Here is a 16,319-nt window from a genome sequence, read left to right as displayed (position 1 = left end):
GTTGCCCCAGTCCCCGGCTGGGAGGCATGGGAGCCATTCCTGCCACCGCCACGCCAGGGAGGGCCCCAGGGCAGGCAAGAAGGGAGACAGCGGGATCTGCTCCGGGAGTCTGCTGTTCCAGTCCTCGCCAGCAGCTGCTCCGGGCAGGTGAGGGCAGGTCTGTGTGGCCCAGTGGCTGGGGCCCAGGGCTGTCGGCGCCAGGAGGCAGGGATCCCAGGTCACTGTGAGAACGGCTCCGTGCTCCACCGGCACATCTGGCCAGACCCCGTGGCGGGAGTGCTTAGAGGCAAAGCCGAGCCAGGCTCTAGCCCTGGGTCAAGCGGGGGGGGGGGGGGTCTAGTGGGTTAGCACAGAGCAGTCTGGGATCTTTTCCCACTTCTGTCACTGACTTGCCACCTCCTCGTGCCTCAGTTTCCCTCCATCTGCCTGCCTGTGCTGTCCCTCAGCCGGGAGGGGCGAGGGGGGGGCGGCACTGTTAAGTTATACGACCCCCTCGCGCTCGGAGATCCCTCCCGCCCCCCGGCTTCCTGCCCTGCTGGGTGGCAGGATGTGGTGAGCTGCAGTCACCCGCCAGCTGGGACACCCCCCCCCCCCGGGATAATGCACCCGAGAGGATTTCCGCCAGGGCACCTACCCATCGCACGGAGGGGGAGGGGGCTGGACCCAGACTGCGGAGCCCCCAGGGTCTGACCGGCCTGGGGGCCCTGTAAGAGGGACACTGGTCGGGTCCTGCCGAATTCACACCCGTGATGCCCAATGGCAGGGCCATAGGCCAATTGGTCAGTTTCGTGTCTTCAGATGAAACGTCCCGGTGCCATAACTGCGGGGTCCTGCCCCCCCAGGAGAGGGGGTTAAGCTGCTCAAGGGGGCGGGATCGCCCCTCGCTGCTGGGCTTTGGAGGCAGAGCTGGCTGCACCGCCGGAGGCCCCAAGCGGTGGGGGGTAGTCCGAGACCCCCGCCCCCGCTGCTGGGAGCACCCTTCCCAGCTTGGGAGGGACAAGGCCTCCTCCCCCTGCGCCGCTTCCGAAATCTGCCTCCCCCCCACAACCAGTGCAGAAATGCCCCCGCCCCACACCCAGCTGCGGGAACCCCGGCCCCACACCCAGCTGCGGGAACCCCGGCCCCACACCCAGCTGCCCCCCCGCCCCACACCCAGCTGCAGGAACCCCGGCCCCACACCCAGCTGCGGGAACCCCGGCCCCACACCCAGCTGCAGGAACCCTGGCCCCACACCCAGCTGCCCCCCCGCCCCACACCCAGCTGCAGGAACCCTGGCCCCACACCCAGCTGCCCCCCTGCCCCACACCCAGCTGCAGGAACCCCGGCCCCACACCCAGCTGCAGGAACCCTGGCCCCACACCCAGCTGCCCCCCCGCCCCACACCCAGCTGCAGGAACCCCGGCCCCACACCCAGCTGCCCCCCCGGCCCCACACCCAGCTATGCAGGAGGGGACAAGTCCTGCCCTGTGGGAGCCAGGAAGCCCCTTTGCTGGGCGCTCCTAGGACCAAATCTGGGACCTCAGATTTCCCGGGGAGGGGCCCGGGATGCGCTTCTCGCGGCCTCCCTTGGGCGTTCACATCCCGGACCCAAACCTCAGCGCTCAGTGGTGCCTGCTCGCACGGGGGCAGGGCTGGGCCGGGCCAGGCCGGGAGCGAAGGGCACCGGGGAGGGGGACCGGGTCAGCAGGGGCTGTGGGGCGGGAGCGAGGGGCACCGGGAGAGGGCAGGGTAGGGCTGGCGGGGCTGCGGGGTGGGAGTGCGGGGCACCGGGCGGAGGGGGCAGCGCCGGGCCGGCGAGGCGGGAATGCGGGGCGGGAGTGCGGGGCACGGGGGGGGGGGGCCTGCGGGGCGGGAGTGCGGGGCACCGGGGGGGGCTGCGGGGCGGGAGGGGGGCACTGGGGGGGGCTGTGGGGCGGGAGTGCGGGGCACCGGGGGGGGGGGGCTGCGGGGCGGGAGTGCAGGGCACCGGGGGGGGGGGCCGCGGGAGGGGGGGGGGGGGGGCTGCGGGGCGGGAGCGAGGGGCACCGGGAGAGGGCAGGGTCGGGCTGGCGGGGCTGCGGGGCGGGAGTGCGGGGCACGGGGGGGGGCTGCGGGGCGGGAGTGCGGGGCACCGGGGGGGGGCTGTGGGGCGGGAGTGCGGGGCACCGGGGGGGGGGGGCGGGAGTGCGGGGCGGGGGGGGGGCTGTGGGGCGGGAGTGCGGGGCACCGGGGGGGGCTGCGGGGCGGGGTCGGGGCTGGGGGGGCTGCGGGGCGGGAGTGCGGGGCACCGGGGGGGGCTGCGGGGCGGGAGTGCAGGGCACCGGGGGGGGGGGGCTGCGGGGCGGGAGTGCGGGGCACCGGGGGGGCTGCGGGGCGGGAGTGCGGGGCACCGGGGGGGGCTGCGGGGCGGGAGTGCAGGGCACCGGGGGGGGGGGGGCGGGGCGGGACTGCCGGGGGGGGGGGCGGGGCGGGACTGAGGGGCACCGGGGGGGGGCTGCGGGGGGGGGGCGGGGCACGGGGGGGGGGGGGGCTGCGGGGCGGGAGTGCGGGGCACCGGGGGGGGCTGCGGGGCGGGAGTGCGGGGCACCGGGGGGGGGGGCTGCGGGGCACCGGGGGGGCGGGGGGCTGCGGGGCGGGAGTGCGGGGCACGGGGGGGGCTGCGGGGCGGGAGTGCGGGGCACGGGGGGGGGCGGGGCGGGAGCGCGGGGCACCGGGGGGGGGGGGGCTGCGGGGCGGGAGCGCAGGGCACCGGGGCGGCCCGGGATGAGTCTGCCTGACTCAGCTTGTTGTTCTCACGAGCTCGCGGAGGGAACAGGAAAGGGCCGAGGGTGAACCAGAGGCCACAGTCGGGACCCGAGTCACTTCGGGCGGGGCGGTTCTCGCGGCCCCGGGGTAGTTGTGTCTGGATGGGGCGGGGGGGGGGGGGGGGGGGGCGCCCAGAGTGGAGGTTCCTTGGGAGCCGGGGGGAGCAGAAGATTCCCCCCACGTGCCCCCACAGCCCAGCACAACCAGGGCCGGGGCGGGAGGGGGAGGGGGAGGGGGAGGGGGCTGCTCAATGAGCCGCCTCCCCCCCAACCCCCCCCGGCACTTACCAGCGACTTGCACCAGGCGCAGCCGGGCCGGGAGCGGATACAGTCACGGCAGGAGGCGCGGGGCTGGCAGGAGCCTGCAGAGAATGGGGGAGACCGAGTTACCCCCCCTCGCCTGCAGCGCGGCACCCCTCCCCCACAGCCGAGAGACCCCCCCCTCCCCCACAGCCGAGACCCCTCACTCCACAACCCCCCCGTGTGACCCCCCCACTGTACCACCCCACAGCCGAGACCCCCTCACTCCACAACCCCCCTGTGTGACCCCCCCACTGTACCACCCCACAGCCGAGACCCCCTCCCCCACAGCCGAGACCCCTCACTCCACAACCCCCCCGTGCGACCCCCCACTGTACCACCCCACAGCCGAGACCCCTCACTCCACAACCCCCCCGTGCGACCCCCCCACTGTACCACCCCACAGCCGAGACCCCCTCACTCCACAACCCCCCTGTGTGACCCCCCCACTGTACCACCCCACAGCCGAGACCCCCTCCCCCACAGCCGAGACCCCTCACTCCACAACCCCCCCGTGCGACCCCCCCACTGTACCACCCCACAGCCGAGACCCCCTCACTCCACAACCCCCCCGTGCGACCCCCCACTGTACCACCCCACAGCCGAGACCCCTCACTCCACAACCCCCCTGTGTGACCCCCCCACTGTACCACCCCACAGCCGAGACCCCCTCCCCCACAGCCGAGACCCCTCACTCCACAACCCCCCCGTGCGACCCCCCCACTGTACCACCCCACAGCCGAGACCCCTCACTCCACAACCCCCCCGTGCGACCCCCCCACTGTACCACCCCACAGCCGAGACCCCTCACTCCACAACCCCCCCGTGTGACCCCCCCCACTGTACCACCCCACAGCCGAGACCCCTCACTCCACAACCCCCCCGTGTGACCCCCCCCACTGTACCACCCCACAGCCGAGACCCCTCACTCCACAACCCCCCCGTGTGACCCCCCCACTGTACCACCCCACAGCCGAGACCCCCTCACTCCACAACCCCCCTGTGTGACCCCCCCACTGTACCACCCCACAGCCGAGACCCCCTCCCCCACAGCCGAGACCCCTCACTCCACAACCCCCCCGTGCGACCCCCCCCACTGTACCACCCCACAGCCGAGACCCCTCACTCCACAACCCCCCCGTGCGACCCCCCCACTGTACCACCCCACAGCCGAGACCCCTCACTCCACAACCCCCCTGTGTGACCCCCCCCACTGTACCACCCCACAGCCGAGACCCCCTCCCCCACAGCCGAGACCCCTCACTCCACAACCCCCCCGTGCGACCCCCCCACTGTACCACCCCACAGCCGAGACCCCTCACTCCACAACCCCCCCGTGCGACCCCCCCACTGTACCACCCCACAGCCGAGACCCCTCACTCCACAACCCCCCCGTGCGACCCCCCCACTGTACCACCCCACAGCCGAGACCCCCTCACTCCACAACCCCCCCGTGCGACCCCCCCACTGTACCACCCCACAGCCGAGACCCCTCACTCCACAACCCCCCCCCCCCCCGTGCGACCCCCCCACTGTACCACCCCACAGCCGAGACCCCCTCACTCCACAACCCCCCCATGCGACCCCCCCACTGTACCACCCCACAGCCGAGACCCCTCACTCCACAACCCCCCCGTGCGACCCCCCCACTGTACCACCCCACAGCCGAGACCCCCTCACTCCACAACCCCCCCGTGCGACCCCCCCACTGTACCACCCCACAGCCCCGACCCCTCACTCCACAACCCCCTTGTGCGACCCCCCCACTGTACCACCCCACAGCCGAGACCCCCTCACTCCACAACCCCCTTGTGCAACCCCCCCACTGTACCACCCCACAGCCGAGACCCCCTCACTCCACAACCCCCCCGTGCGACCCCCCCACTGTACCACCCCACAGCCGAGACCCCCCACTCCACAACCCCCCTGTGCAACGCCCCTGACTAGCACCCCACAATGGAAACCCCCTCACTCCACAACCACCCTGTGCAAGCCCCCAGACTGTACCACCCCACAGCCGAGACCCCTCACTCCACAACCCCCCCGTGTAACCCCTCCGACTGTACCACCCCACAACTGAGACCCCCTGACCCCAACGCCCCCTGCACAGCCCCCCAACTGTACAACCCCATAGCCGAGACCCCTCACTCCACAACCCCCCCGTGCGACCCCCCCACTGTACTGCCCCACAGCCGAGACCCCCTCACTCCACAACCCCCCATGCGACCCCCCCACTGTACCACCCCACAGCCGAGACCCCTCACTCCACAACCCCCCCGTGCGACCCCCCCCACTGTACCACCCCACAGCCGAGACCCCCTCACTCCACAACCCCCCCGTGCGACCCCCCCACTGTACCACCCCACAGGCCCCGACCCTCTCACTCCACAACCCCCTTGTGCGACCCCCCCACTGTACCACCCCACAGCCGAGACCCACAACCCCCCCGTGCACCCCCCCACTGTACCACCCCACAGCCGAGACCCCTTCACTCCACAACCCCCCTGTGCAACGCCCCTGACTAGCACCCCACAATGGAAACCCCCTCACTCCACAACCACCCTGTGCAACCCCCCTGACTAGCACCCCACAATGGAAACCCCCTCACTCCACAACCACCCTGTGCAACCCCCCTGACTAGCACCCCACAATGGAAACCCCCTCACTCCACAACCACCCTGTGCAAGCCCCCAGACTGTACCACCCCACAGCCGAGACCCCTCACTCCACAACCCCCCCGTGTAACCCCTCCAACTGTACCACCCCACAACTGAGACCCCCTGACCCCAACGCCCCCTGCACAGCCCCCCAACTGTACAACCCCATAGCCGAGACCCCTTCTCCCCACAACCTGCCTGTCTGTACAGCTGTGCTGTGCTTCCCCAGGAGCAGTGGGTGGGTCAGTGATGGACACAGGTCAGTGACCCCTCCAGTCCCTGCCCCTGCACCCATGGGTGTTCCACCCTGCCCTCTCTCCTTACCTGCTTCCAGTGCTGTCTCTCCCTGTCCCAGGGCCAGCGCCAGCAGAAGGCCCAGCCCCGCCACAAGGCAGGTGCCCCTCATGGCCTGGCAGATAGAGGAGAGCCGGTCAGTTGTGGGGGGAAAGATGGTCACCCCCCACACCCCTCAGGCCTGCTGCTGACCCTTCCCCCCTCCGCAGGCTCAGGTGTCTCCTGCCCAGAAAGAGGCACTGACCAGCTGCTCCCTCCTCCCCAGGCACCCTGCTGGGGGGAAGTGAAAGTGCTGGGTGGGAGGGGCATGGCCCAGCCCCCCCCCCAACCTTGGGACTTTCACTTCTCCCCCCACACAAACACCTGTCTGGTTCCCTAGAACAGCTCACTGAGGCCAGGTAGCTCCAGGATGGGGCCCAACCCATGGAGGGATTCAGCTCTGGGCAGGGTGACAGCCCCTCCAGCAGGGAACCCCACAGACACCCCCCAGAATCTCTCACAACCCTGGGTTGAGGCAAATGACGGGCAGGATGTGGGGTGCAGTATGGTAAACTCGCCTTGTCCCTCAGTATCCCCTCTGCCCCCCCCCCGCCCAGGCAGTGGACTGCACATAAACACACACAGGCACATGCACATGTGTGCACAAACACACAGAGGCACACACGTGAATACACGCACACAGAGGCACACGCACGCATACATGTGCACAGAGGCACACACACACAAACATGCACGCGCACACAGACCTGCATGGGTGCACACAGAGGCACATGCACACACAAAGAGGAGCACCCATAGGTGCGCGCACACATGCAGAGGCACACACACACACACAGAGGCACATACTTACAAAGAAGCACATGCACACTGAGGCACATACATGCACACAGGCACACACACGTATGCACATGCACACATAGGCACACAGCAAAATGCAGGACAATGTAGCACTTTAAAGACTAACGAGATGGTTTATTAGATGATGAGCTTTCGTGGGCCAGACCCACTTCCTCAGATCCACAGACACACACAGAGAGGCACACATGCATACACGCAGGCAGGCACGCAGGCAGGCAGGCTCACATGCACGCAGACACACACAGAAGCGCATACATGCACATGCACATAGAGGCACACACAGAGGTACACACATGCACACAGACACACATGCACACAGAGGCACAGACACACAGGCACACGCACACACATGCACACAGAGGCACACACATGCACACAGAGGCACAGACACACAGGCACGCACACACAGACACACATGCACACAGGCACAGACACACAGGCAAGCACACACACATGCAGACAGAGGCACAGACACACAGACAAGCACACACACAGGCACACAGAGGCACAGACACACAGGCAAGCACACACACATGCACACAGAGGCACAGACACACAGGCACGCACACACAGACACACATGCACACAGAGGCACAGACACACAGGCACACAGAGGCACAGACACACAGGCACGCACACACACATGCACACAGAGGCACAGACACACAGGCAAGCGCACACACATGCACACAGAGGCACAGACACACAGGCACGCACACACAGACACACATGCACACAGAGGCACAGACACACAGGCAAGCACACACACAGGCACGCACGCACACATGCACACAGAGGCACAGACACACAGACAAGCACACACACATGCACACAGAGGCACAGACACACACAGACAAGCACACACACATGCACACAGAGGCACAGACACACAGGCAAGCGCACACACAGGCACGCACCCACACATGCACACAGAGGCACAGACACACAGGCAAGCACACACACATGCAGACAGAGGCACAGACACACAGAGGCAAGCGCGCACACACTTGCACACAGAGGCACAGACACACAGGCATGCACACACATGCACACAGAGGCACAGACACACAGAGGCAAGCGCACACACAGGCACGCACACACACATGCACACAGGCACAGACACACACAGGCAAGCACACACAGGCACGCACACACACATGCACACAGAGGCACAGACACACAGGCAAGCGGACACAGGCAAGCACACACACATGCACACAGAGGCACAGACACACAGAGGCACAGACACACAGAGGCAAGCGCACACACACATGCACACAGAGGCACAGACACACAGGCACGCACACACATGCACACAGAGGCACAGACACAGAGGCAAGCGCACACACACAGGCATGCACACACACATGCACACAGAGGCACAGACACACAGAGGCAAGCGCACACACACACACAGGCATGCACACACACATGCACACAGAGGCACAGACACACAGAGGCAAGCGCACACACAGGCAAGCACACACACATGCACACAGAGGCACAGACACACAGGCACGCACACACAGACATGCACACACACATGCACACAGAGGCACAGACACATACAGACAAGCACACACACATGCACACAGAGGCACAGACACACAGGCAAGCGCACACACAGGCACGCGCACACAGAGGCACAGACACACAAGCAAGCACACACACATGCAGACAGAGGCACAGACACACAGAGGCAAGCGCACACACACTTGCACACAGAGGCACAGACACACAGGCACGCACACACATGCACACAGAGGCACAGACACACAGAGGCAAGCGCACACACACAGGCACGCACACACACATGCACACAGAGGCACAGACACACACAGGCAAGCGGACACAGGCAAGCACACACACATGCACACAGAGGCACAGACACACAGACACACAGAGGCAAGCGCACACACATGCACACAGAGGCACAGACACACAGGCACGCACACAGAGGCACAGACACACAGAGGCAAGCGCACACACACACAGGCATGCACACACACATGCACACAGAGGCACAGACACACAGAGGCAAGCGCACACACAGGCAAGCACACACACAGAGGCACAGACACACAGGCACGCCCACACAGACATGCACACACACATGCACACAGAGGCACAGACACACAGGCACGCCCACACAGACATGCACACACACATGCACACAGAGGCACAGACACACAGGCACAGACATGCACACACACATGCACACAGAGGCACAGACACACACAGACATGCACACACACATGCACACAGAGGCACATACACACACATGTGCGTGCACACTGACAAGCTCACGCTGGAGCACAGCCAGATCTGTGGGTGAGGGAGCTGTCCCAGTGCAGGGGGGGCCCAGGGGCTTTCCATGGAGCTGGGACCTGGGCTGACTCCCCCACCCCCAGACGGCTGCAGTGAAGACAGGCTCACCCCTCACCCCCCCCCCCACACACACACTTCCCCGTCCCAGCTCCATGCAGCCCTGGAAATACTGCCGGCCCCGTGCGATCCTCACGTCAGCGCAGGCCTCCCCCGCCCAGGATTTGATGCTTCCTTCTCCCCTGGGGTGGTGAGCGGAGGCAGCCCAAAGCGGGGCCCTGCCCGGTGTCGTTAGAGGCAGGAGCTGTGGGAATTGGGCAGGTTTCGCCCAACACTCCCTCCATGCACGAGCGCTGCCGAGCGTAAGCAGGTGGCCAGAGCACGACTGGACTTGGCACCCGGGTTCTGTTCCCGGCTCTGCCATTGACTCGCTGGGAGCAGTCCTGTGCCGTGCCTCAGTTTCCCACTCTGCCCTGTGGAGTTGTGGCGCTAGAGATCATGAACCTGGCCTCCCTCTCCCCCTAGGGACATGGGGGGAGGGCAGGTGAGAACTCAGAACAGGAAAGCGACTGCTTCACAGAATGCCCAGCGGCCAAGCCAGGAGAACCCGGGAGTCCTGGCCCTTGGCCCCACCAGCTGCTGCTCTGACCACTAGATGCCACTCCCCTCACAGAGCTGAAAATAGAAGCCAGGAGTCTGAGCACCCAGCAAGGAAATTGCATCTCATTGCAACTGCAGCTGCTAGCGGCTCCATCGTACAGATGCAGCGATTCCAGGCTACCAGGCGGTTGTGCAACAAGAGCACCGCCCCCCCGTCACTCCCAGCCGATCTCAGACCAACACCCCCCACCTGGGCTGAGAAGGCGGCTGCCATCAGCACTGCCAGACTGGGTCAGGCCAAAGGGCCCTGTGCCCTGCCCGCCCACAGTGGCCAATCAGAGGTGGAGAGATGCCTCCAGCCGTCTCAGCTCTCCTGGCTGGCTCAGCCCGGCGCCTGCCGCCTGCTTTGCCAGGCCCGGCTCCCCGTGCAGTGCGGCTCCTGACGCAGGATGCCAGTGGCGGCAGCGCGAGCGTGTCCCTGCGTCCACCCACCAGCCCGTGGTGCCCCTGGATGGCCGGACCCCTCTGCCGGGGCACTGGGCCAGGGCAATTATCTACAATGGTCCTGAAATCCTCCGCGAGGGCCCAGCCTTCCCCCCCAGGTCTGTCCTGGAGCTGGTCACCTGGCAGTCGCCTTGCCTGGCATGTGGTGGGCAGCTGCCCTGGACAGCCAGCCCTGCCCCGCATCGACCTCCCCACCCCCACAAAGCTCCCACAGCCCCACTTAGCGAGTTCCTCTCCCGACACATTCGTGCAGCTGCCGGGTGGCACTTCCCCTTTACAACCTGCCAGGCCCTGGGACTGATCTCGCTGCTCAGGGGCCAAGCTTTCTGGGGCAGGGCCTGGAAGGGGAGCGGGGTCTAGCAGGAAGAGCTGGAGCCTGAGCGTGGGGCCCCCTGGTTTCTTTTCCAGCTTGTAGGGGAGGAGAGGGAGTTCGAGTCGGGAGTCAGGACTCATGGGTCTCTCCCTAGCTTGGGGTGGGGGTGGAGCCCAGTCGGTTGGGAGCGAGGGCTCCTGTGTGAGTGGACAAACAGCAAGCTCCATGCCACAGCCACAGCAGGCGGCGAAGGCCAGAACGCCCTGCGGAAGGGCCCTGGCTTCAAGGGAACGACTTTCCCGCCCTGCTGAGCCCTGGCCCGGCCCAGCAGGCACTGACCTGGCTCCGGCATGGGGGGAGCCGATAGCACATGGGGGGGAGCCCACACAAACCACACCTTGGTGTGCAGCCCAGAGCCTGGTCACCTTGCCCAGACCTCTGCTTGACACCCGCACGGGTCTGCGCCAGCGTGAGATGCCGCCACTGCAGAACGGCCAGGCTGGGTCAGGCCACAGAGCCACGCAGCCCACGGTCCTGCCTGCCCACAGGAGCCAGTGCCCAGTGCCCCGAGGGCGTGAGCAGGGCAGGGAATCATCCCGTGACCCTCCCCTTCCATGAAAGACAGAGGTTTGAATGGGCCCCCTCCGCCCCGCCCCACCTCCACTGGGCTGATCCACACGTGGCAAAGGGGGCGAACTCCCACAGGGAAGTGTGGCCCTGCTTTGAAACGGCCCTGGGGCGGGGCTCTGCGTGGGAACGGACCCGCTGAGAGCCAAAGGCTGAGCACTGGAGGGTCATGGGGCGAGAAGACAGCGAAGGGGTTGAAACGGCCTGAATACAACCCACCCCTTCCACACCCCTCAGGCGCAGCCAGTGTCTGACCCCCATGACAAACATTCAGTGCCCCACTCCCCGATGGACCCGCCCCAGCGCGTGTGCATTCACCACCAAGCAGCAGGAAGCCTGTTGCCCGACGGCCTGGCAGGGCCGTGTGTGTTGTGCACTGCAGCTGGCTGACACAGCTGGGCACAGGTGTGCAAGGCCGTGTGCAGACCCCACCTTGCACAAGTGCAACGGCTGCATGCAATGTTTGCCCTCGTGGGGCAAGGGGAATGGACAGAGCCTGGGGCTGATCAGGGCCGTTCCGGGCGCCTTTCCCCTGGTGGGGAACTAGCATCCCATGCCCTGGGGCAAACTGGGGAGGATTTATCGAGCACGACCGAGGGGGCCCTGAGGCCAATTTTGGCCCAATCCTGCACAGCCTCAGCTCTTGCTCAGCCCCACGGCATGGGGGTGGGAGGCAGCGCTGGCTGGCTGGACATCCCAGGCTGGTCAATGTCAGCAGGCCCCTCTGGCCTTGGAATCATGACTCAGCCTTCAACCCAAGACGATCCAACTCCCCAGCACTCAGAGCCCATGGCGGCCACCCCAGCCTTGCTGCAGCTTCGCCACCCCCTGGGGCCAAGTGCAAGAGCCGAGTCCAGTCGCTGAGCACAGCGCTGGGCAGGAAACCCCACCCTGCAGAAAGGCAAGTGCTGCGTCTCATACTCCAAGCAGTGGGGGCAGTTCTGGCCCCTCACACCTCCTCAGCCCAGCTGTGCATGCAAAGCAGCCCTGGGGATACCATCCTGTCCCAGATCCTGGGTCCCCCAGCTCAGGGCTCCAGTAGACCCACCGGCTAGCCTCCCCCGAAGGGGGACACTGCCCAGAGCCGTGATTGCTACCTGAATGCCCAGACCTCAACAGACCCTTCTTCTGCCCTGACCAAGGTGGGGTCTGACCCCCAGCACATTCCATCCCACGCATGTCATGATGCAGGGTCCCTACTATGCTTTCTGACCCGCTGAGCTCCTGGGTGCAGCCAGATCCCCTGGCAGGGAGTCCCACAGGCTCGTCCCCCCACATGTTCAAAAATCCTCCCATTTGAAACATGCTGCCTGGCACATTCTTGTTGAAGGGTCAGAAATGGTAATGCACAGAAACCCGGAGGGAACATTTTAACCTGCCTGGGCACTCAGTCATGGATTTCAAAGTAGCCATTGTACAAAGGCAATTCACTAGCCAATTACAGAGCGTGCAGAACTGGAATGCCGCTACCCAGGTCCTACCCAGGACCCTGAGCCTAAACAAAGATATTAACTGGTTGGCGCACTACAAAGCCAATTTCTCCTGCCTTTAACATCCGCAAGTTCACATCAAAAGCTACAAATGGGACACAGCCAGCCCACGTAATTACCTTATTAACACTGGTCCTACAATTGACAGGTACTTCTCCTGCTGTTATATATCTTGGTTTCTGTTGCTTCCACTCCAGCTCATCTGATGCAGTGGGTTTGCCCATGAAAACTTATGTTTCTATTTATTTTTGTTAGTCTCTAATGTGTCTACACTATGGGATAAGGTTGAATTAAGCTATGCACCTTAAGCTACATTAACGTCATTGCTGAAGTCGAAGTAGCTTAACTTGACGTTTGGCGCTGTCCACGCTGCAGGGAAAACACTCTTCGATGTCCCTTATTCCTTGTGGAAGCAGGCCTACCAGCAGCGACCAAAGCGCCCCTCTCAGTTCAAATTAGCTATCTTCACATTTGAACCCCGCAAGATAGACAGTGGCAGCGTCAATCCTCTCTGTAGTGTAGACATACCCTGAGGTGCCACAGGACCACTGGATTTTAAAGTTACCGAATACCAGGGCTCCCTCTCTGTCACTTTTGTGCTGTGAGAGGATACATGGCAAACACCTGGTCTATAGCCTTACGGGCAGAGAACAGCACTAGCTTTCTCTGTGTGTATCTTTTCTGAGCTACCCTTGTTTCCCTAGCAATCCATCCCCATACATTCGTTCTTTCTTTCCTTCCATCCCCCCTGAGCCAGGCTGTCAGATCTGGGCCACCCGCCACAGATCATCCTCAGTTGCCACTCACCATCTGCCCCCTCCCCCCCGCCCGCCTGGCCCTGGGCAGCTGTTTGGTTCAATATTCACAGCTCTGAGCCCCTAGCCCTTGGTTCCAGCAGTGGGTAGCAATTACGGGCACTGACCGACTTGACTGAAGCCCCTGGGAAGGGGGGTTTCCAGTGTCCTGGAGACTGACCGGCCCGGGGAACGGCGTCGCGTGCTGGCCCCGGTCCTTCCTCCTTTCAAGGCAGCAGTGCTCTGGCTGCAATTTGCATGAATCTTTTGTGATAGGAAACCAAAGCCACACCATGGAACTGCCGTGAGATGCAGGGAGGGGTAAGCAAAGGGGAGGGTTCAGTTTGGGGGGGGCAGCACTGGGGGCTGGGGGAGAAAAAGAAAGATACACATGAAGATTGAAAGTTATGGGGGGATCTCTGGGGCAGGACAGAGGGGTGCTGGCGTGGCCAGGGTGTGCAGTGGGGGCGCATGTTTCTGCAGTGGGGTGTGTGCATGTCCGGGGGGGCTGTAAGAAGGACTGGGGGTGTGTGTGCTTGGGGGCAGTGAGGACTGGGGACAGTGGGGGAGGTGCATGGGGGGCTGCAAGGACTGAGGGTAGGGGGGGTACAGTAAGGTCTGGTGGTCGTGGGGGTGTGCATGGGGGGCTGCAAGGACTGAGGGTAGGGGGGTACAGTAAGGTCTGGTGGTCGTGGGGGTATGCATGGGGGGCTGCAAGAACTGGGGTAGTGGGGGGTACAGTAAGGTCTGGTGGTCGTGGGGGTGTGCATGGGGGGCTGCAAGAACTGGGGGTAGTGGGGGGTACAGTAAGGTCTGGTGGTCGTGGGGGTGTGCATGGGGGGCTGCAAGAACTGGGGGTGGGGGGGTACAGTAAGGTCTGGTGGTCGTGGGGGTGTGCATGGGGGGGCTGCAAGGACTGAGGGTAGGGGGGGTACAGTAAGGTCTGGTGGTCGTGGGGGTGTGCATGGGGGGCTGCAAGAACTGGGGGTAGTGGGGGGTGCCGTGTATGTTGCGGCTGCTCATACTATGCCCCCTCCCTTCCTGTTTGCATGATGGTTTCTGGTGTTTAGGAATCTTCCACCCCCGCCCCTTACCCCAAGTGGAGTTTTGTGGCTGTAACGGCCTCGCGCGGGCAGCTCCACCCCTGCGCTGCTAGGCCTCCCCCTCCTCCCTCCGGTGACACTGGGACCCACACCCGCACCGCAGTCTCAGGGCCTGCAATGGAGCCAGCTGGAGGGTGGGGCAGTAACCAGTATGTGGGGGGAGGGGCTCAGCACCCTGCCCCACTGGGCTGAGATCTGGGACCGCTCACACGCAAGGCAGGGGCCATGTGTGGGCAGCTGCAGCGAAATCCCAGGGTGCAGGGGTGGGGGAGGGTCCCAGCAGGGGGCGCTGGGCTGCAGGGTGGGGAAGGGTCCCAGCAGGGGGCGCTGGGCTGCAGGGTGGGGGAGGGTCCCAGCAGGGGGCGCTGGGCTGCAGGGTGGGGGTAGCCTTTACCTGCCCCCTCCCCCCCGCATGATTACAGGTGGCTGGAGGATGCCCCGGCCCAGGGCCCCAGCCCCTTAATCCGCAGCATCCCCCAGGACGCGTGTAGACCCAGGTTGCCCCCTCGAGCCGCCCCCTGCTGGCCCAGGCAGGCGAGAAGGAAAACCCCGGGGAACTCAGATGGGGACTGGCGACCTCCTGTGGCCGGCACGGGGCACTACAGGCCCAGACATAGCTGAGATCGGGCCTGGGCCAAGGAACCATGTCAATGGGGCCGCCTTTCTGGAGGGCTCCCCCTCCCCAGGCGCCCCTGTGGGTCAGCAGCACTAGCGCCAGGGGGCTTATTAGCTAGCAGAGCCGAGGCCTTATCACCAGCCCCATAGCCCGATCCAGCCTGACCCACTGCCAGCTAGAGATGGCACAGCCGCGGGGGCCGTGGGGCGGGAGTGAGGGCACCGGCAGAGCAAGGGGTGGGATTAAAGGGCACCGGCAGAGCAAGGGGTGGGATTAAAGGGCACCGGCAGAGCAAGCTGGGTTGCTACTGAGAGCGGGTGGGGTTGCCAGTGCGTAAAGTGTTCGGAAAAGTGGGGGATGTCGCCCCACATCTGTCCAAATCTATTCTGCCCCCATTCAGTGCTAGGCCGTCTGCTCCTCTTCCATTGCCAAGCCCCCCCAGCCTGTGCCTGGACATGGGGTGCAGCGGAGCCCCCCTTCCAGGCTGAATGTTGCACGGGGGACAGAGCTGACAGGTGTCCAACTCCCCCTGCACCCTCAAAGGCCCCTGGGGCCAACCCAAACCAAGGGGCAATCTGCAGGCAGGCCTGGTGTATGGCAGGGGCTCTCCAGCATGGGGCTAGGCTAAGAGGCCCGACAGGTGGGGGGGTCTCCCCACACCCCAGGCGCCATTACTACATTGAGCAAAGCTGGGCAATGGTTCCTATCCTGCGCGGCCCTGGCACACGTCCTGCTCCGTGCCACTTCCCCCACTCACTTTGCCTAGTTAGATCCTAGATGCCAAGCAGGGAGCAGAGTCTGGTAGGCCGGGACTCTGAGTTCGTGCCTCTGCATCTTACTGCCCGCAGGCAGCACCAGGACCCCAAAAGCTGGTGGGACTGGGGCAGCCCCCCAGCAGGCAAGATGTCCACACCAAGGAGGCCAGCCATAGGGGCCCTCTGTACACTCACAGCATCCACAGGGCAAACAGGCGGGGCTCGGGCAGTGTTCATGTGGGATAGCTCACCCCAGAGGCAGCTGCATCATCTCCACAGTCCTGCAGGGCACAGAGACAT

At 65.0% G+C, this 16,319-nt stretch overlaps 1 protein-coding gene across 2 annotated transcripts in view; it reads right to left on the bottom strand.

Annotated features, from left to right (window-relative positions):
- The window catches only part of ITGB7 (integrin subunit beta 7), a 28,127-nt gene extending 14,303 nt beyond the window's left edge, over positions 1 to 13,824 (bottom strand). For both annotated transcript variants that reach the window (XM_089774792.1, XM_089774793.1), the window contains exons 1-3: positions 13,674 to 13,824; positions 6,065 to 6,149; positions 3,072 to 3,145 (exon numbers count right to left, since the gene is read on the bottom strand). In XM_089774792.1, coding sequence (XP_089630918.1) covers positions 3,072 to 3,145; positions 6,065 to 6,146 — 156 coding nt within the window. In that variant the 5' untranslated portion in view covers positions 6,147 to 6,149; positions 13,674 to 13,824. The remainder of the gene's footprint in view (positions 1 to 3,071; positions 3,146 to 6,064; positions 6,150 to 13,673) is intronic.
- Between the last annotated feature and the right edge of the window lie 2,495 nt (positions 13,825 to 16,319).

This window comes from Pelodiscus sinensis, chromosome 31 (genome assembly GCF_052426305.1).
Source record: "Pelodiscus sinensis isolate ZL-2025 chromosome 31, ASM5242630v1, whole genome shotgun sequence".
Taxonomy (NCBI): domain Eukaryota; kingdom Metazoa; phylum Chordata; order Testudines; family Trionychidae; genus Pelodiscus; species Pelodiscus sinensis.
Note: the sequence above shows the minus strand (reverse complement) of the source record. Positions and strands in the feature narration are given on the sequence as shown.